Below are 22,151 nucleotides of genomic sequence, written 5' to 3' on the forward strand. Positions count from 1 at the left end.
AAATAACCCAGTTTGCACTGTAGCTGTTCCACCCCGAGTCTGCAAGTGAAGTTCTCCCATGCAGTATGAGCCTGAGTGATGAAGTTTGGGGAAGAATCTTGATATCATGAATGATCTCAAGACTAAGCTTTCTCATCTAGCTCCCGAGGAAAGGCAGGAGTTTTCGGCATTACTGCAGGAGTACCCGCAGGTGTTCCGTAGACACTCCAGGAAGAACTACTGTGTTGATGCATGATGTCGATGTTGGAGACGCAAAGCAAAATAAATTCCCTCCTTACCGTGTGAACCCAGTGAAAGTTCCTCTCATCCAGAAGGAGCTTGGCTATCTGTTGGACCACAAGATGATTGAGCCCTGTCAGAGCCGAAAGGAGTTCTCCTGTCACTCTAGCCCTAAAACCAGGTGGGGTCACAAAGCGGCTTTGCATCGACTACAGACGTGTTAATCAGTGGATAACCAAAACAGACACCAACCCTTTCCTTCTCGTGGAAGATTGCGTAGGCATGATGGGAAAGTCTATGTACATATGTATGTTTGTTTTGTTATAGGGATTCTGGCATGTTCCTATGACTGATCGTGCTAGGGAGATCTCATTTTTTGTAACACTAGGAAAGACTTTCCTTGGGGGAAGCAGCCTTGGTATATAGATAGATAGATAGGAAAGACTTTTGTATGTTCTGTAATGCCATATGATATGAAGAATGCACCAGCTCACTTTTCAGAAGCTCGCGAATGTTGTACGAGGCTTTGGTGGGTGTGTTGTTTAAATTGATGTTGTATTAATCTTCAGTGACAACTGGAAAGATCACTCATGCCATGTCAGTAAATTTCTTGAGCGTTTGGTTCCAGCCAATCTTCTAGCCACTTATCAAAGCGTGAGTTTCTGTCAAGCTAAAGTTCAGTACCTTGGGCATGCAATTGGTGATGGACACGTTGCACCACCAGGAGCCAAGGTTCAGGTTATAAGTGATCTTCCCAGACCTAAAAGTAGTATAGCTACAAAGATTTTTGGGAATGGTAGGTTATTACAGGAGATTTTTTCTTAACTTTTCAATTCTTGTATCACCACTTACAGACCTACTGAAACGGGGAGTTAAATTTGTCTGGACCGATAACTGTGAATCCTCTTTCAGTAAACTTAAAGCTACCCTATTCAGTCAGCCAGTGCTCGCTACTCCAAATTTTGCTAAGCCTTTTAAGATGGCTGTTGACGCAAGTGATACAGGAGCTTGGGCTGTTTTGCTGCAAGGGGATGATCAGAGTATTGAACACCCTGTATCTTATTACAATAAGAAGTTCACTCCACCTCAAAAGAACTACTCAACTATTGAGAAAGAGCTTTTAGCCTTGATTTTGGGTTTACTGTATTTTTCATTTTATTTGTGTTCTGGTTTTGACCCCATAGTCATTGATACCGATCATAACCAGCTGAAATTCCTTAGTAAATTTAAAGATAAAAATCAGAGATTGACAAGATGGAGTCTACTTTTTCAGGGGTTTTCGTTAGACGTACACCATGTCAAGGAGAAAGAAAATGTTATTGCAGATTGCTTATCTAGACTTTAGACAGATTGTTTTAGAGTAATAAATTTCCTTTGTAAGTTTCTTTTTCTTTGTGGGGAGGTGTAACATAGCCTATGATTTCATCATCCCTTGTATAATTCGAACTTATGATAGTTTTGTTCGTGATTGCATCATCGTTTGTATGATCCTAATATACAGTATGCTGCATGTTTGTTCACGATTCGCCACGTGGCTTCCATAGTGACCAGGCTTGCGTGTTCTACCTCACTCCCCCCTGCTCCCCCTTATAGTAGAGTAAGTCGTTCTTTCTGTTGTTCAGGGCAGGATTGTTAAATCTTCATCCCCTATGCCTTCATTTATGCTGTCCTTCTTACAAGTTGAATCAAGTTTTCTGCCGGCCTCCTATATAATGAGCTCAGTCTCTGCATTAGTTGACACTTAGATCTACTCCCCATTCTCTTCACATCTCTGTCTCCCCCTGGTGTACTGCATATTATTATTGTGGGTGCTCAGGAAGTCTCTTGCCATCTACATGCTGTATAATTTGAGTATACAGTAAGTTATTACCTATTTTTCTCTTGTACTGTATAACCCAAGGCGTTAATTCTTAAGCCTGGTAAAGTTTTTGTGATTTACATTGTTTCTATGCTGTCAGCCAGTATTAGTAATATTTTGTATCTGTAATAATATTATATCTTGCTTTAACTGAGCATTATCTGCTTTTCTCATTTAATCAGGGTTGACTTAGATAAAGTTGCTCTTGCTAATTTCGTGGTAATAGAGGCTATTGCAGTTAACCATATATGTAAACCTTTGGCTATTACACTATCCTTATGAGTTCTAAATGTTTAGTTGTTAGTTTGAGCATTAAACTTTAACTTGTAATTTTGCCTAAGTCTTTTGTTTTGAATCTGGAACTCTTTTGTGGGACAGTACTGATTTTAGTATTCTCAATTGGAAGTGTTCATTATCTCTCTCTGTTATTGTTACATACTCCTAAGATTACATCATCCTTTGTATTATCTTCTAATGTACAGTATGTTGCATGTTTGGACTGACGATCTGCCACGTGGCTTCCATAGTGACAAGGCTTTGCGTGTTCTACCTTACTCCCCTCTTCTCTTTCCTTATAGTAGAGTAAGTCGTTCTTTCTGTTGATCAGAGCAGGAGGGTCAGCTTTTCGTTCTCTGTAGCTTCATTTGTGCGTCCTTCTTGCAATTTAAATCAAGTTCTGCCGGCCCGTATATAATGAGCTCAGTCTCTACATTAGTTGCCACTTAGATCTACTCCTCATTTTGTTCACATCTCTGTCCTCCCCTGTATACTATATTATTATCTTTGTGAGTGCTCAAGAAGTCTCCAGCCATCGAGCTGCTGTGTAATTTGAGTATAAGTGTTATTACCATTTTTCTTGCTAATTTCGTGTTAATAGCGGGAGGCGTTAATTCGCAGGCCTGGTAAGGTTTTTGTGATTCATGTAAAGTTTTTAATGTCAGCCAGTATTAGTAATATTTTGTATCTGTAATAATAATATATCTTGTTCTAACTGAGCATTATCCTGTTTTCTCATCTTATCACGGCTGACTTAGATAAATTTGCTCTTGCTAAATTCGTGTTAATAGAAGCTATTTCAGTTAACCATATATGTAACCTGTTTTGTCATTACATTATCCTTTACACTCCTTAATGTTAAGTTGTTAGTTTGAGCACAGTTAAACTTTAACTTGTAATTTTACCTAAGTCTTTTTTGTTTTGAACCTGAAACTTTGCGTGACAGTAGTGATTTTAGTATTCTCACTTGGAAGTGCTCACTATATCTCTCTGTTCCGTAACACAAATTTGATGCGACTTTCACCAGGATATTTAGGATACTATCATAATGATATTGCTTTGATATTTTGTGACTGATTTTTGCCATGATGTCTACTATTACTACTCTTGATGAAGCCAAAGATTTTTTGTCAAATGTGCAAACAGTGTGTGATTTAGAATACAGTACAATCAGATTAAGCTTGTTGCTTCAATTAATTGGGAACTGCTGTTCGATCTCATCATTCTAGAGATGAAATTGTTGACATGATTAATAAAAGCTAGTTTAATGTAACTCTCCCAGATGAGCAAACGCAGATTAAAACAGATAAGTTACATCTATACTCCCAGGAGGCCTGTGCTAAGGAGGATGAGCTTCAAGCTCGTGATAAGGAGGCCGAGTTTCAGTGCCTGTGCTAAGGAGGCTGAGTTTCAGGGAAAGTGCTAAGGAGCCTGAGTCTCAGGCTCGTATTCAGGAGGCACAGGCAATAGGCTCAGGCACAAATTGGAACTTGCTAGGATCTGTAGGGCAGTACCATGAGTATCGCATGAAACAAGGTGGAACTGGATCATCTAGCTCTGATGATTTTGATGTGGCTAAAAATGTTAAACTTGTCCCTCCTTTTAATGAATCTGATTTAAAAAAGTATTTTCAGTTGTTTTAGAGGGTAGCTACAGGTTTTAATTGGCCTAAAAGTATTGGCCAGTACTTCTTCAGAGTGTTCTCACCGGTAAAGCTCAAGTAACTTATGCATCTTTGCCTCAGGATCAATCTGGTATTTATGATGTAGTTAAGAGCTTCATTCTTAAGGCCTATGAGTTTGTTCCTGAAGCCTATAGAGTAAAATTGGGACAACTTATAAGCAAGATAAACAATCCCATGTTGAGTATGCAATAATCAAAGATCTGTTAGAGCAGTGGTTAAATTCTAAGAATGTAACTTCTGATTTTGATAAATTTAAGCAGATGATTTTGATGGAGGACTTCAAAAGCTGTATTAATAAAGATGTAAGCCTATATCTTGATGAGAAAAGAATAGATAATTTGTCTCATGCTGCAGCTTTAGCTGATGAATATTTTTTTTTTTTTTTTTCATAATAATCATGGCGGCGCAACTGCCAGGGTCATATGCCGCCGTATAACAAAGAAGTAAAAAGTAAAAACAAAAAACAGAGGATAAACCACACAATCAAAAAGGAGAAATTCTAAATATCCTTAAAAAGTCCTGCCTCCTTCACAAACGAGAGGGTTGCCCCTCCCAAGGCACAGGCATCCTCCCCAAGCACAGAGGAAAGATGATACACACCACCATCCGTTTGGTGGTCAGAGAGGAATCGACGACGCAAATCCTCAAGACTAGGGCACTCCACCAACAGGTGCCGAACAGTCAAGGGAACCAGACAGTCATCACAGAATGGAGGAGGAGCCCTTTCCATTAAAAAGCCATGAGAGAAACGGGTGTGGCCAATGCGGAGGCGGCACAAAGCAGTCTCCCATTGACGAGGGAAGCCCTGGTAACTGAATGAGCCCACCTTCTGGCAAATCGAGCGCAACTTATTGGCACCTACAGCATCCCAGTGCTCCTGCCAACAGCACCAAACTCTGGAGGCAATACAGGAGCGCATATCTGCAGCAGGCAGACGATACAGAGGAGACTGTGCAAGAGGGGGACGAGCCGCTGCCGCCTTGGCCAGCTGATCAGCTCGTTCATTCCCTGCCACTCCTACATGAGCTGGAACCCAACAGAAATCCACACGACGTCCACGACGCCCTAAAAGGAAAAGCCACTCCAAAATGGATAAAACCAAAGGATGAGAGGGATTAAAAGACTCCATTGCAGAAAGAGGCACTTCGTGAGTCACTAAAAACAGTAAAAGCAGTGTGGGGGAGAGTGAAGAGAATCTGAAGGGCAAATAAAATAGCAGTCAGCTCAGCCGTAAAAACAGAAGCAGTCATAGGAGGCTCCCACCTCGACAGAAGGTGGGAAACACCACACCAAAGCCCACACCCGCATCAGACTTGGATCCATCAGTATAAACTGGTATGGAGTCCCCATGAGAAGAGGCATGCTGTAAAAACAGAGAAAATAAAACCTGAGACGGAAGGGAGGCCTTACTGGATGAGATGAAACGACAAAATGTCACCCTGGGGAGAAGCCAGTAGCCCACCCTCGGGACACGGTGGGGAGTGATCGGCACAGAAGGAACAGAGAAGCTAGACATAACTGACTGCACCCTGAAACCAAAGGGCTTTGGAAAGGATGGCCGAGTGGCAAAAATAGGTGACCGAGAATCTTGAGAGACCTTGACAAAGGACACAGAGTCTGGGAGACGAGATAAGCGATACCAACATCTCATCAAAAGGGAAGAACGGAGGAAGTCTAGAGGAAGGACACCAGCATCAGCCAACAAACTCGAACACCAGCATGATGTATGGAATCTAAACTACGAAGCCGGGCTTCTGAGGCAGAAGAATAAACTTCACATCCATAATGAAGTTTGGATAAAATCAGAGACTGATGCAAGAGGAGGAGGGTCTTGCGATCAGCTCCCCAGTACGTGTGCGCTAAAACTTTCAAGAGACCCAATGCTCTGAGACACTCAGCTTTTACGTACCTCAGGTGAGGGACCCAAGTCAACCGGCTGTCAAAAATCAGCCCTAAAAACCGGGTTTCCTTTAAACACGAAATACGACGCCCGTCTAAAAAAAGGTTTGGGTCAGGGTGGACTCCACGAATGCGGCAAAAATGCATGGCAACGGTCTTCTTGAAGGAAAATCGAAAACCTCGGTCATCAGCCCATCTAGAGACACGGTTGAGAGCCATCTGCATCCTCCTTTCTGCCATTGACATCCGTGAGGCAGTGACAGAGATTGATAAATCGTCAACATAGAGAGAGCCACGAACACCATCAGGGAGCACAGAAATAACGCTGTTAATTGCCACTGCGAAAAGGGTAACACTTAGTATGCTCCCTTGTGGCACACCATCCTCAAGGGGATGTGCAGTAGACAGCTCACTCCCAACTCGGACTCGAATAATTCGATTAGATAAAAACTCCCGGATAAAAGAGGGGAGTCGCCCACGGAGACCAAACTCATAAAGTGATTGTAATATACCATGACGCCAGGAAGTGTCGTACGCCTTCTCCAAATCAAAGAACACTGTGATATGATGCTGGTTAGTTGCAAAAGCCTGGCAGATGGAAGATTCTAAAGAAAGGAGAGCATCTGTGGTCGACCGCATCTTCCGAAACCCACACTGGACTGGAGACAAGTAACCACCCTTCTCTAAGTACCACATGAGCCGACTATTCACCATTTTTTCAAGGACCTTACAAAGGCAAGATGTCAGCGAGATTGGGCGATAATTAGTGGCCTGCAAGTGATCCTTACCCGGCTTAGGGATGGGGAGAACCACAGCAACACCCCATGAGGTCGGAAACCCACCAGTGCACCAAATTCTGTTATACAGTGACAACAGAAAATGAAGGGCTGCATCAGGCAAGTGGTGTAAGAAGGCATATGGGACATCATCCAAGCCTGGAGACGAGTCGCGACACTGTGACAATGCCGTCTGAAGTTCAGAAGCAGAAAAGCAACATTATACGACTCCTCTGCAGTAGATGGAAAACTAATGCCCAAGGATTCCAGGTGCCGTCGGCGGCGTGCCGACGGGGATGAGGTGTCCTTCCTAGAGACATTAGCAAAATGAGCCAAATATCTCGGCAACAGACGAAGAATGAGCCACCACCACACCTGCACGAGATAAAACAGGAGGAGAGGGAACGGGAAATTTCCCTGAAATCTTCCTCACCCGTTTCCACACTTTCGTGAGAGGAGTCTGTGAAGAAATTGAAGAAACAAATGACGCCCAAGACTTCCTCCTAGCCTCCTTCATAACCCGCCGGGCATGAGCTCGGGCCCTCCTATATGCCACTAAGTAGCCAGGGTCACCTCGGTGACGACGAAGTCGGGAGAAAGCAGCACGTTTAGCCCGAATAGCAGAAGCACACTCATTGGTCCACCAGGGAACTGGACGGCGAGGAAAGTGACCAGCTGTTCTCGGAATACTCTGCAGTGCCGCCGAGTAAAGTAAGTCTGTGAAATAATCAACAGCAGCATCAGTGCTGACAAAATCCTCCACACATCGGCTCGGGGAACACAGCTCCTCAAAAACCGGCCAGACTGCCCTATCCAAGCGCCAACGGGGAAGACGACTCCGAGGCTCGCTCTGTGTCGATCTTAATAAAATAGGGAAGTGGTCACTGCCATGTAAGTCTGGTAACACAGCCCATGTAAAATTCAGGGCTATCCCTGCAGAGCACAGAGACAAATCAATAGCAGTAAAAATACCCGTTTGACTATGGAAGTAAGTAACTTCACCAGAATTTAAAATGTACAGATCCACATCCTCCACAATGGAGGCTAACATAGTACCTCTAGAGTCAGCTGTGGAGCCACCCCACAAGGGATGATGACTGTTCATGTCACCCAGCAAGAAATAGGGTGAGGGAAGTGCACGAATAAGATTTTCAAGATCAACCCTCTGAATAATGGCACTAGGAGGGAGGTACAAAGAGCACACAGTATAATGACGGGGAAGGAAAATCTGGAGAGCAACAGCCTGCAGTGGAGTGTTAAGATTCACAGCAGTGAAAGGTATGTCACTGCGTACTAGAATAGCCACACCCCCACCATGACCCTGTCCAGGAAGAGGATCTGAATAAAAAACCTGGTAACCAGGTGGACTGGGAGGTGCAGCATCACCAACCATTGTCTCTTGTAGGCAAACACACACAGGTGAATACTCAGCCAGAAGCCAACGGAGTTCCTCCCAGTTGGCTCGTAAACCACGGCAGTTCCATTGAATAATATTAGCCATTAAAACTATTGAAATAAAAAGGGGCAGGGGAGAGGGACAAACAGAAAACCATAAAAAAAAAAAAAAAAAAAATACTAAAAATATTAAAATGGAGGAACTATATACCCAAAAGAAAGGGTCACTTAGTGGAAACCACTGAGCGACCCTGGGAGACAATCTTCTTGGGAATGCGGATACGCCCACGAAGGGCCTTGTCACGGGCAGCAGCATGGCTAGAACGAGGGCCTGGGGTCTGCGAAGTGTTGGGAGACTTCACAGACACCCGTCGCTGCCCAGCAGGAGAGGAAGAGCTACTCCGAACCCTGCCCGGGGCCCCCAGTGAACCAAGAGGTCGAGCAGGAGGGATTGGGGTCCTGGCCTCCAAACGTGGAGGGGGCAGGACAGGATCCTCAGAGGTAACCGGAGGAGGAACATCCGATACCCCGGAGGAAGAGGTGCCAGACTGACCTGACACCCCAGAAGCCCCCGAAGACCCAGAAGCAGGGTCTGAGGGCTGTTGCACAGATGGAGTGACTACAGAGGGTGTGGACTCCACGACCGACACCTTGCTTGGAGGATCTTCAAGACTCAAAGACTCTGAGGAACCACGATGACGTTTAGCGAATGAAGAATGTGCACCATGACTAACAGGGGATACCATAGATGTAGAGGTCGAATCTTGAACTGTAGCGGCAACCATCTCAAGTGCGGAAGATTGTTGCACTGGCATGGGATCAACAGATGAAGGCATAGGAGCTGACACAACAGGAGGAACTCGAGTCTGCTGCTGGACAGGTCGATGAGGACGGCTATGACCGGACAAAACTGACGCATAAGACACTCCGTTACGGAAAACAGATGACATGGCTCTACTCCTGGCCTCAGAAAAGCTTATTTTGTCACGATTACGGATGAGGAGGATCTCCTTCTCCAAGCAAAACCGAGCACAGTCTTTAGATGAAGCAGGATGTGCCTCGCCACAGTGCAAACAACAAACAGGTCCAGGACAGTCCTGTCCTGCATGAGTGGATTCTCCACAACTGACACACACCACTGGGAGGCCCTGTTGCAAACGACGACAGACTCGCCCAACATGCCCGTACATCTGACAGTGGTAGCAGCGTCGTGGATTTGGTACAAAGGGTTTAACCCTAAGGGACAACCAAGCCACCTTTATGGATGAAGGCAGAACAGTACAGTCGAATGTCAGCAACAAGGATGGAGTTGGGGTAAGTAAACCATCAACCTTCTTCCGAAACCTCTCCACTTTGACAACCCTGTGGACCTGAAGTTCTTCAAGTAGCTTCTCTTCACTGTAGCGAAGTAAGTCTTTGGAGAAAACAACACCTCGACACTGATTGAAGAAAGCATGAGGGACACAAGAAAACAGCGCATCCGGGTCCTTACACTGGACAGCCAGCCGGGAACCCTCTTCAGGGGATGTAACCTCCACTAGTAGGCTACCATCCCCCTGAGGTGAAATCTACGGCTCCCTCCCACAGATTGACATGATTCGCCGATGAACCGTAAAAATATCCAAATTCGCAATAGGTTGACCATCCAAAGTACGAATGGTGTAGTACCTTGCGAAGTCAACCCTCTCAAAGACACCCGGCAGGACCTCACGGGCATGTCCACTATATGTTGTTGTCTGTGTCCGGCTCTTCTTTGTAGTGGCCGCTGACCGTAAACCACTGGAACCAGGTAGGTATGGATCCAGGGTGGCAATATGGGTCTCACCAGCCAGAGTCACAAGAGGCGCACAGGAGGGAGATTGTAAAGGGTGGTCAGGGACAGAACCAGGGTCGTCAACAGATGAAATTTTAGCAGCCATAATAAGAAAACTACCTTCATTCCCCCACCCCTCCACCCACCATGGAGCCCAACAAGGGGAGGCCATATGCCAGGGAAAACACCACTGGCGACCCCAGAGGTAGTGGGAAAGTATACGCAGGTAACCACCAAGGGACCCTGACAAGGGTGACTCCAGGACGATAGGAGCCACCAGGTCCCCCAGTGCCCGCTTGACCCTAAAGCCACTAATTGACTAGCCTGGATGGCTAGCCAGTGACCAGCCGATTGACCTGGTCGGGCCCAACCAGGCCACCCGTCTAGCCAGAATAAGGGACCAAAGAGGTGTATTGCTAGCTGCAGGGCGCACCATGCAGCATCACTCAACCTCCAGGACTCCCGTCTCCCAGCATTACGGGACGCCACGCACGGCAAACACGTGGGGAGGCAACAGTCCTGCCCTAGATGGCAAATGGGCAGGGACTGACATCACCAGTAGGCCTCCTCTACCAGTGATGTAGGGGGTGCTTGGTCCACGACACTGACAAATGCCGAACCCTACAAAGGTAGGCATGCCTCCAAAGTAGGTGGCACTGCCAGCCACGCTTCAAGCCCCGCCACCACGTCAAGGTGACCAACCTCAGCGGGGAGATGATGAATATCTTCTCACTCACAAGAGATATCCTAAAGAAAATAGAAAAGCTGAGAGTAAGTACATTGCTTCTACTCAGAGTACAGGTAACAGGAAAGAGAATAAAGATGATGTTTCTCAGGAAGTAAATACCAGCTCCACCTCTAGATTTCAAAAAAGTAAATGTACTTTTTGTAGCAAGCTTGGTCATACTATGGAGAAATGTTTCAGGAGACAACGTGATATGAACAAAAAGGAGTCTTTAAATATTCAGTCAATTGGTCTAGTGTCCACCCTTGATAGTTCCCAGAATTCTTGAACCGAGTTAACTGAACCTGCTTTGAGGGTTGAATTAAATTCTCGTGACGAAGCTCCTCTTTTCAGCAGTAACGTGGGTGACACTCTCAAGAGTTCATGTGCTAATTTCCTCTCTGATGGTTTTGTCAGTCCTCTGGATAATAATGACAGGAAATCAGTTAAAATATACCGTGATACAGGTGTTTGCCAGTCCCTTATGCTGACCAGTGTTCTATGCTCTAATGTTAATTCCTCTGATGAAACTAATCTTACAAGGAGTAGGGAATAATTACTTCTCTGTCCCTCTGTGCAGAGTGAATTTAGTCTGGTTTTGTTAATGGTTGCGTTATGGTTGGGTTGGTAGAGACACTCCCAATGTCAGGTCAAGTGTGTCCAGCTCCTCAGTTGTTTAGTGAACCAGTGACTGCGACCCAGGATTGTGATGTCCCTGATGTGTTCTCTGCATGTGCTGTCACTAGGGCTGTCTAAAGTTACTGGTGACTTAGAGGATAATGATGATGATGATGTTACCCTAGCTGACACTTTTCTTGCTAATTTGGACCACTCACCAGATGAGGCAGTACCCCGTAGTGTTGATAATTTGTCTAGTCAAGAGTTGGTTGAGTTGCAGGTTGCTGACCCTGAGTTGAAAGGTCTAGCTAACTCTGCTTGCAGTGAGGAAGAGTCAGCTGGTGCTTCTACTTGTTATTATATAAAGTCAGGAGTACTTATGAGAAAGTGGAGACCCCCAGCAGCATCAGCCGACTGTGAATGGGAGGTTGTACATCAAGTTGTCATCCCTCGTGTTTGTAGGCAGGATATCATTAGAGTGGCTCATGATTCCAGTTTGGCAGGACACCGTGGAGTGAGGAAGACTGTGGCACGCATTTTGAAACACTTTTACTGGCCAGGTATCTTCAGAGATGTTTCCTGGTATTGTAAGTCTTGTCACACCTGTCAAGTTGTGGGGAAGTGTCATCAGACCGAAAAGATTGTACCTCTAGTTCCCATTCCTCCTTTTGAGGCGCCATTCACCCGTGTGTTGGTGGATATTGTGGGCCCTCTTCCTAAGACTTCTTCAGGATTTTCTTATGTGTTGACCCTGATTGATATGGCTACTCATTATCATGAAGCCATTCCACTTAGAAATATCTCAGCAAAGAATGTGGTTAAGGAAATGCTAGGGTTCTTCACCAAGTTTGGTCTGCCCAAGGAGGTACGGTCAGACCGGGGAAGTAATTTCATGTCAAATGTTTTCAAGCAGTCTCTGAAAGAGTTGGGCATCACCCAGATCACGTCTTCAGTTTACCATCCCCAGACCCAGGAAGCGTTGGCGAGATATCATCAAACACTCAAATCGATGCTCAGGAAATACTGTTTGTAACAGCAGAAAGATTAGGATAAATGTCTTCCATTCGTTGTATTTGCCGCAAGAGAATCTCCAAATGAATCACTGGGCTTCTCACCCTTTGAACTACTGTTTGGCCATGAAGTAAGAGGATCCCTTAAGCTACTCAAGGAATGCTGGCTGTCTGAGGAAGATGACGTCAACCTGCTGGAGTATGTGATGAAGTTCAAAGAATGGCTCTTTACTGCTTTACAGCTGGCGAGAAAGAATTTAGGAGCTGCTCAGGAGAAGATGGAGACTTGGTATGATAAGAAGTCCAGGTTACGCCACTTTCAGCCAGGAGATCAGTTTTTGATTCTGCTACCACTGCATGGGCAACCTCTTCAGGCCAAGTTTAGTGGTCCTTATTTCGTGGAGAAGAAACTCAGTGATGTCAACTATGTCATCGCCACACCAGATCGTTGAAAGAACAGGCAACTTTGTCACATCAACATGCTAAAGTTATATCACAGGCGGGACGAAAATAACCCAGTCTGCACTGTAGCTGTTCCACCCGACTCTGCAAGTGAAGTTCTCCCATGCAGTATGAGCCTGAGTGACAGTTTGGGGAAGAATCTTGATATCATGAATGATCTCTAGACTAAGCTTTCTCATCAAGCTCCCGAGGAAAGGCAGGAGTTTTCGGCATTACTGCAGGAGTACCCGCAGGTGTTCCGTGACACTCCAGGAAGAACTACTGTGTTGATGCATGATGTCGATGTTGGAGACGCAAAGCCAAATAAACTGCCTCCTTACCGTGTGAACCCAGTGAAAGTTCGTCTCATCCAGAAGGAGCTTGGCTATCTGTTGGACCACAAGATGATTGAGCCCTGTCAGAGCGAGAGGAGTTCTCCTGTCACTCTAGTCCCTAAACCAGGTGGGTCACAGCGGCTTTGCATCGACTGCAGACGTGTTAATCAGATAACGAAAACAGACACTAACCCACTCTCTCGCGTGGAAGATTGCATAGACAAGATCGGAAAGGCTATTTACATAAGTTTGATTTGTTAAAGGGATACTGGCAAGTACCTACGACTGATCGTGCTAGGGAGATCTCATGTTTTGTAACACTAGGAAAGACTTTTGCATGTTCTGTAATACCATATGGTATGAAGAATGCACCAGCCACTTTTCAGAAGCTCATGAATGTTGTAACAGAGGGTTTGGCAGGGTGTGTTGTTTAAATTGATGTTGTATTAATCTTCAGTGACAACTGGAAAGATCACCTATGCCATGTCAGTAAATTTCTTGAGCGTTTGGTTCAGGCTAATCTTGTAGCTAATTTATCAAAGTGTGAGTTTGGTCAAGCTAAAGTTCAGTACCTTGGGTACGTAATTGGGGATGGACACGTTGCACCATCAGGAGCAAAGGTTCAGGTTATAAGTGATCTTCCCAGACCTAAAAGTAGGAAAGAGCTACAAAGATTTTTGGGAATGGTAGGTTATTACAGGAGATTTGTTCTTAACATTTCAATTCTTGTATCACCACTTACAGACCTACTGAAACGGGGAGTTAAATTTGTCTGGACCGATAACTGTGAATCCTCTTTCAGTAAACTTAAAGCTATCCTATTCAGTCAGCCAGTGCTCGCTACTCCAAATTTTGTTAAAGCTTTTAAGATGGCTGTTGACGCAAGTGATACAGGAGCTTGGGCTGTTTTGCTGCAAGGGGATGATCAGGGTATTGAACACCCTGTATATTATTACAATAAAAAGTTCACTCCACCTCAAAAGAACTACTCAAGTATTGAGAAAGAGCTTTTGGCCTTGATTTTGGGTTTACGATATTTTTCATTTTATTTGTGTTCTGGTTTTTAACCCCATAGTCATTTATACCGATCATAACCAGCTGAAATTCCTTAGTAAATTTAAAGATAAAAATCAGAGATTGACAAGATGGAGTCTACTTTTCAGGGGTATTCATTAGACATACAACATGTCAAGGAGAAAGAAAATGTTATTGCAGATTGCTTATCTAGACTTTAGACAGATTGTTTTAGAGTAATAAATTTCCTTTGTAAGTTTCTTTTTCTTTGTGGGGAGGTGTAACATAGCCTATGATTTCATCATCCCTTGTATAATTCGAACTTGTGATAGTTTTGTTCGTCATTGCATCATCGTTTGTATGATCCTAATGTACAGTATGCTGCATGTTTGTTCACGATTCGCCACGTGGCTTCCATAGTGACCAGGCATGCGTGTTCTACCTGACTCCCCCCTGCTCCCCCTTATAGTAGAGTAAGTCGTTCTTTCTGTTGTTCAGGGCAGGATTGTTAAATCTTCATCCCCTATGCCTTCATTTGCGCGTCCTTCTTACAAGTTGAATCAAGCTCTGCCGGCCTCCTATATAATGAGCTCAGTCTCTGCATTAGTTGACACTTAGATCTACTCCTCATTCTGTTCACATCTCTGTCTCCCCCTGTACAGTATATTATTATTGTGGGTGCTCAGGAAGTCTCCTGCCATCTAGATGCTGTATAATTTGAGTATATGTGTTATTATCATTTTCCTTGTACTGTATAACCTAAGGCGTTAATTCTTAAGCCTGGTAAATTTTTTGTGTTTACATTGTTTCCATGCTGTCAGCCAGTATTAGTAATATTTTGTATCTGTAATAATATTATATCTTGCTTTAACTGAGCATTATCTGCTTTTCTCATTTTATCAGGGCTGACTTAGATAAAGTTGCTCTTGCTAATTTCGTGGTAATAGAGGCTATTGCAGTTAACCATTTATGTAACCTTTTTGCCATTACACTATCCTTATGAGTTCTGAATGTTTAGTTGTTAGTTTCAGCATTAAACTTTAACTTGTAATTTTACCTAAGTCTTTTGTTTTGAATCTGGAACTTTACGGGACAGTACTGATTTTAGTATTCTCAATTGAAGTGTTCATTATCTCTCTCTTTTATTGTTACATACCCTATGATTTCATCATCCTTTGTATTATTCTAATGTACAGTATGCTGCATGTTTGATCACGATTCGCCACGTGGCTTCCATAGTGACCAGGCTTGCGTGTTCTACCTCACTCACCCCTTCTCCCCCTTATAGTAGAGTAAGTCGTTCTTTCTGTTGATCAGAGCAGGAGTGTCGGCTTTTCATTCTCTGTAGCTTCATTTGTGCATCCTTCTTGCAAGTTGAATCAAGTTCTGCTGGCCCGTATATAATGAGCTCAGTCTCTACATTAGTTGCCACTTAGATCTACTCCTCATTTTGTTCACATCTCTGTCCTCCCCTGTATACTATATTATTATCTTTGTGAGTGCTCAGGAAGTCTCCAGCCATCTAGCTGCTGTATAATTTGAGTATTAATGTTATTACCATTTTTCTTGTACTGTATAGCGCGAGGCGTTAATTTGCAGGCCTGGTAAGGTTTTTGTGATTCATGTAAAGATTTTAATGTCAGCCAGTATTAGTAATATTTTGTATCTGTAATAATAATATATCTTGCTTTAACTGAGCATTATCCGGTTTCTCATCTTATCAGGGCTGACTTAGATAAATTTGCTCTTGCTAAATTCGTGTTAATAGAAGCTATTTCAGTTAACCATATATGTAACCTGTTTTGTCATTACATTATCCTTTTGAGTCCTTAATGTTTAGTTGTTAGTTTGAGCATTAAACTTTAACTTGTAATTTTACCTAAGTCTTTTGTTTTCAACCTGGAACTTTGCGGGACAGTAGTGATTTTAGTATTCTCACTTGAAGTGTTCACTATCTCTCTCTGTTCCGTAACACAAATTTGGCGACCACACCAGGATATTTAGGATATTATCATAATGATATTGCTTGATATTTTGTGACTGATTTTTTCATGATGTCTACTATTACTACTCTTGATGAAGCCAAAGATTTTTTGTCAAATGTGCAAACAGTGTGTGATGTAGAAAACAGAACAAACAATCAACTTAAGCTTGTTGCTCAACAATTGGGAACTGCTGTTCGATCTCATCATTCTAGAGATCAAATTGTTGACATGATTAATAAAAGCTTGTTTAATGTAACTCCCCCAGATGAGCAAACGAAGATTGAAATAGATAAGTTACATCGAGTCCTGCAGGAGGCTCGTGCTAAGGAGGATGAGTTTCAATCTCGTGCTAAGGAGGCTGAGATTCAGGCTCGTGGTAAAGAGGGTGAGTTTCAGGCAAAAGTCTAAGGAGCCTGAGTCTCAGGCTCGTATTCAGGAGGCACAGGCACAGGCTCAGGCACAAATTGAACTTGCTAGGATTCAGGCAGACCATGAGTATCACATGAAACAAGGTGGAACTGGATCATCTAGCTCTGATGATTTTGATGTAACTAAAAATGTTAAACTTGTCCCTCCTTTTAATGAATCTGATTTAACAAAGTATTTTCAGTTGTTTTAGAGGGTAGCTACAGGTTTTAATTGGCGGAAGCCACGTGGCGAATCGTGAACAAACATGCAGCATACTGTACATTAAGTAACTTATGCATCTTTGCCTCAGGATCAATCTGGTATTTATGATGTAGTTAAGAGCTTGATTCTTAAGGCCTATGAGCTTGTTCCTGAAGCCTATAGAGTAAAATTAGGACAACTTATAAGCAAGATAAACAATCCCATGTTGAGTATGCAGAAATCAAAGATCTGTTAGAGCAGTGGTTAAATTCTAAGAATGTAACCTGATTTTGATAAATTTAAGCAGATGATTTTGATGGAGGACTTCAAAAGGTGTATTAATAAAGATGTAAGCCTATATCTTGATGAGAAAAGAATAGATAATTTGTCTCATGCTGCAGCTTTAGCTGATGAATATATTTTCACTCAAGAGATATTCTGAAGAAAAGAGGAAAGCTGAGAGTAAGTACGTTGCCTCTACTCAGAGTACAGGTAACAGGAAAGAGAATAATGATGATGTTTCTCAGGAAGTAAATACCAGCTCCACCTCTAGATTTCAGAAAAGTAAATGTACTTATTGTAGTAAGCTTGGTCATACTATGGAGAAATGTTTCAGGAGACAGCGTGATGTGAACAAAAAGTCTTTAAATATTCAGTCAATTGGTCTAGTGTCCACCCTTGACAGTTCGCAGAATTCTTGAACCGAGTTAACTGAACCTGCTTTTAGGGTTGAATTAAATTCTCGTGACGAAGCTCCTCTTTTCAGCAGTAACGTGGGTGACACTCTCAAGAGTTCATGTGCTAATTTCCTGTCTGATGGATTTGTCAGTCCTCTGGACAATAATGACAGTTAAAATATATCGTGATACTGGTGCTTGCCAATCCCTTATGCTGACCAGTATTCTAGGCTCTAATGTTAATTCCTCTGATGAAACTGTAATCTTACAAGATGTAGGGAATAATTACTTCTCTGTCTGTCTGTGCAGAGTGAATTTAGTCTGGTTTTATTAATGGTTCCGTTATGGTTGGGTTGGTTGAGACACTCCTAATGTCAAGTGTAACTTTCTTACTTGGAAATGATATTGGTGGAAGTCAGGTGTGTCCAGCTTCTCAGTTGTCTAGTGAACCAGTGACTGCGACCCAGGATTGTGATGTCCCTGATGTGTTCTCTGCATGTGCTGGCACAAGGGTTGTCTAAAGTTACTGGTGACTTAGAGGATAATGATGATGATGATGTTATCCTAGCTGACACTTTTCTTGCTAATTTGGACCACTCACCAGATGAGGCAGTACCCAGTAGTGTTGATAATTTGTCTCGTCAAGAGTTGGTTGAGTTGCAGGTTGCTGACCCTGAGTTGAAAGGTCTAGCTAACTCTGCTTGCAGTGGGGAAGAGTCAGCTGGTGCTTCTACTTGTTATTATATAAAGTCAGGAGTACTTATGAGAAAGTGGAGACCCCCCAACAGCATCAGCCGACTGTGAATGGGAGGTTGTACATCAAGTTGTCATCCCTCTTGTTTGTAGGCAGGATATCATTAGAGTGGCTCATGATTCCAGTTTGGCAGGACACCGTGGAGTGAGGAAGACTGTGGCACGCATTTTGAAACACTTTTACTGACCAGGTATCTTCAGAGATGTTTCCTGGTATTGTAAGTCTTGTCACACCTGTCATTTGGCTTTGAGTCTCCAACATCGACATCATGCATCAACACAGTAGTTCTTCCTTGAGTGTCACGGAACACCTGCGGGTACTCCTGCAGTAATGCCGAAAACTCCTGCCTTCAGGATTTTCTTATGTGTTGACCCTGATTGATATGGCTACTCGTTATCCTGAAGCCATTCCACTTAGAAATATCTCAGCAAAGAACATGGTTAAAGAAATGCTAGGGTTCCTCACCAAGTTTGGTCTGCCCAAGGAGGTACAGTCAGACCGGGGAAGTAATTTCATGTCAAATGTTTTCAAGCAGTCTCTGAAAGAGTTGGGCATCACCCAGATCACGTCTTCAGCTTACCATCCCCAGACCCAAGGAGCGTTGACGAGATATCATCAAACACTCAAATCAATGCTCAGGAAATACTGTTTGGAACATCAGAAAGATTAGGATGAAGGTCTTCCATTCGTTGTATTTGCCGCAAGAGAATCTCCAAATGAATCACTGGGCTTCTCACCCTTTGAACTACTGTTTGGCCATGAAGTAAGAGGATCCCTTAAGCTACTCAAGGAATGCTGGCTGTCTGAGGAAGATGACGTCAACCTGCTGGAGTATGTGATGAAGTTCAAAGAATGGCTCTTTACTGCTTTACAGCTGGCGAGAAAGAATTTAGGAGCTGCTCAGGAGAAGATGAAGACTTGGTATGATAAGAAGTCCAGGTTACGCCAAGCCCAGTGATTCATTTGGAGATTCTCTGCGGCAAATACAACGAATGGAAGACCTTTATCCTTATTTCGTGGAGAAGAAACTCAGTGATGTCAACTATGTCATCGCCACACCAGATCGTAGAAAGAACAGGCAACTTTGTCACATCAACATGCTAAAGTTATATCACAGGCGGGACGAAAATAACCCAGTCTGCGCTGTAGCTGCTCCACCCGAGTCTGCAAGTGAAGTTCTCCCATGCAGTATGAGCCTGAGTGATAGTTTGGGGAAGAATCCTGATATCATGAATGATCTACAGACTAAGCTTTCTCATCTAGCTCCCGAGGAAAGGCAGGAGTTTTCGGCATTACTGCAGGAGTACCCGCAGGTGTTCCGTGACACTCCAGGAAGAACTACTCTGTTGATGAATGATGTCGATGTTGGAGACGCAAAGCCAATTAAACTGCCTCCTTACCGTGTGAACCCAGTGAAAGTTCCTCTCATCCAGAAGGAGCTTGGCTACCTGTGGGACCACAAGGTGATTGAGCCCTGTCAGAGCGAGAGGAGTTCTCCTGTCACTCTAGTCCCTAAACCAGGTGGGTCGCAGCGGCTTTGCATCGACTACAGACGTGTTAATCAGATAACCAAAACAGACACTTACCCTCTCCCTCGCGTGGAAGATTGCATAGACATGATCGGAAAGGCTAGGTCCATAAGTAAGTTTGAGTTAGTAAAGGGATACTGGCATGTACTTATGATTGAACGTGCTAGGGAGATCTCGTGTTTTGTAACACTAGGAAAGACTGTTGTATGATCAGTAATGCCATATGGTATGAAGAATGCACCAGCCACTTCTCAGAAGCTCATGAATGTTGGCAGGGTGTGTTGTTTAAATTGATGATCTATTAATCTTCAGTGACAACTGGAAAGATCACCTATGCCATGTCAGTAAATTTTTTGAGCGTTTGGTTCAGGCTAATCTTGTAGCTAATTTATCAGAGAGTGAGTTTGGTCAAGCTAAAGTTCAGTACCTTGGGTACGTAATTGGTGATGGACACGTTGCACCACCAGGACCTAAGGTTCAGGTTATAAGTGATCTTCCCAGACCTAAAAGTAGGAAAGAGCTACAAAGATTATTGGGAATGGTAGGTTATTACAGGAGAAATGTTCTTAACTTTTCAATTATTGTATCACCACTTACAGACCTACTGAAAAAGGGAGTTAAATTTGTCTGGACCGATAACTGCGAATCCTCTTTCAGTAAACTTTAAGCTACGCTAATGTCAGCCAGTGCTCACTACTCCAAATTTTGCTAAGCCTTTTAAGATGGCTGTTGACGCAAGTGATACCGGAACTGGGGCTGTTTTGCTGCAAGAGGATGATCAGGGTATTGAACACCCTGTATCGTATTAGAGTAAGAAGTTCAATCCACCTCAAAAGAACTACTCAACTATTGAGAAAGAGCTTTTGGCCTTGATTTTGTGTTTACAGCGTTTATTATTTTATTTGTGTTCTGGTTTTGACCCCATAGTCATTTATACCGATCATAACCCACTGAAATTAGTTAGTAAGTTTAAAGATAAAAATCAGAGATTGACAAGATGGAGTCTACTTCTTCAGGAGTATTCATTAGACATACAACATGTCAAGGGGAAAGAAAATGTTATTCCAGATTGCTTATCTAGACTTTAGACGGATTGTTTTAGAGTAATACGAAATTTCCTTTGTAAATTTCTTTTTCTTTTGTGGGGAGGTGTTACATAGCCTATGATTTCATCATCCCTTGTATAATTCTAACCTATTTCACAGTTTTGTTCGTGATTGCATCATCCTTTGTATGATCCTAATGTACAGTATGCTGCATGTTTGTTCACGATTCGCCACGTGGCTTCCATAATGACCAGGCTTCTGTGTTCTACCTCACTCACCCCTTCTCCCCCTAATAGTAGTGTAAGTCGTTCTTTCTGTTGTTCAGAGCAGGAGTGTCAACTCTTCGTCCTCTATTCCTTCATTTGCGCGTCTTTCTTACAAGTTGAATCAAGCTCTGCCGGCCCCCTATATAATGAGCTCAGTCTCTGCATTAGTTGACACTTAGATCTACTCCTTATACTGTTCACATCTCTGTCTCCCCCTGTACAGTATAATCTTATTGTGAGTGCTCAGGAAGTCTCCAGCCATCTAGCTGCTCTATAATTTGAGTATACAGTAAGTGTTACCATTTTTCTTGTACTGTATAGCCTAAGGCGTTAATTCGTAAGCCTGGAAAAAGTTTTTGTGATTCACATTGTTTCCATGCTGTCAACCAGTATTAGTAATATTTTCTCTCTGTAATAATATTATATATTACTTTAACTGAGCATTATCTGGTTTTCTCATTTAATCAGGGCTTAGATAAATTTGCTCTTGCTAATTTCGTGTTAATAGGGGCTATTACAGTTAACTATATATGTAAAGTTTTTGCCATTCCGTTATCCTTATGAGTTCTGAATGTTTAGTGAAACATCTTAATCATCAGAGCTAGATGATCCAGTTCCACCTTGTTTCATGCGATACTCATGGTCTGTCTGAATCAGCAAGTTCAATTTGTGCCTGAGCCTGTGCCTGTGCCCCTCTGAATACGAGCCTGAGACCTCAAGCTCCTGAGACTTTTGCCTGAAACTCAGCCTCTCTTACCACGAGCCTGAAACTCAGCCTCCTTCCCAGACGAGATTGAAACTCATCCTCCTTAGCACGAGCTCCTCCTGCAGTGGGCTAGATGTAATCTTATCTATTTCAATTAGCGTTTGTTTGCTCATCTGGGGGAGTTACATTAAAGAAGCTTTTATTAATCATTTCAACAATTTGATCTCTAGAATGATGAGATCGAACAGCAGTTCCCAATTGTTGAGCAACAAGCTTAAGTTGATTGTTTGTTCTGTTCTGCTTCTACATCACACACTGTTTGCACATTCTGACAAAAAATCTTTTAGCTTCATCAAGAGGCAGGTAGTAATAGTAGACATCATGAAAAAATCAGTCACAAAATATCAAGCAATATCAATTATGATAATATCCTAAATATCCTGGTGTGGTCGCCAAATTTGTGTTACGGAACAGAGAGAGATAGTGAACACTTCAAGGTGAGGAATACTAAAATCAC

General features: G+C 43.1%; 1 protein-coding gene across 1 annotated transcript in view; it reads left to right on the plus strand.

Moving 5' to 3' along the window:
* Positions 1 to 16,455, plus strand: part of LOC145408447 (uncharacterized) — a 63,161-nt gene extending 46,706 nt beyond the window's left edge. The window contains exon 3 of the mRNA XM_080279176.1: positions 16,313 to 16,455. Coding sequence (XP_080135302.1) covers positions 16,313 to 16,455 — 143 coding nt within the window. The remainder of the gene's footprint in view (positions 1 to 16,312) is intronic.
* The last annotated feature ends 5,696 nt before the right edge of the window (positions 16,456 to 22,151 follow it).

Source organism: Coenobita brevimanus, chromosome 77, assembly GCF_032717465.1.
Source record: "Coenobita brevimanus isolate Jiangsu-jjx chromosome 77, ASM3271746v2, whole genome shotgun sequence".
NCBI lineage: Eukaryota > Metazoa > Arthropoda > Malacostraca > Decapoda > Coenobitidae > Coenobita > Coenobita brevimanus.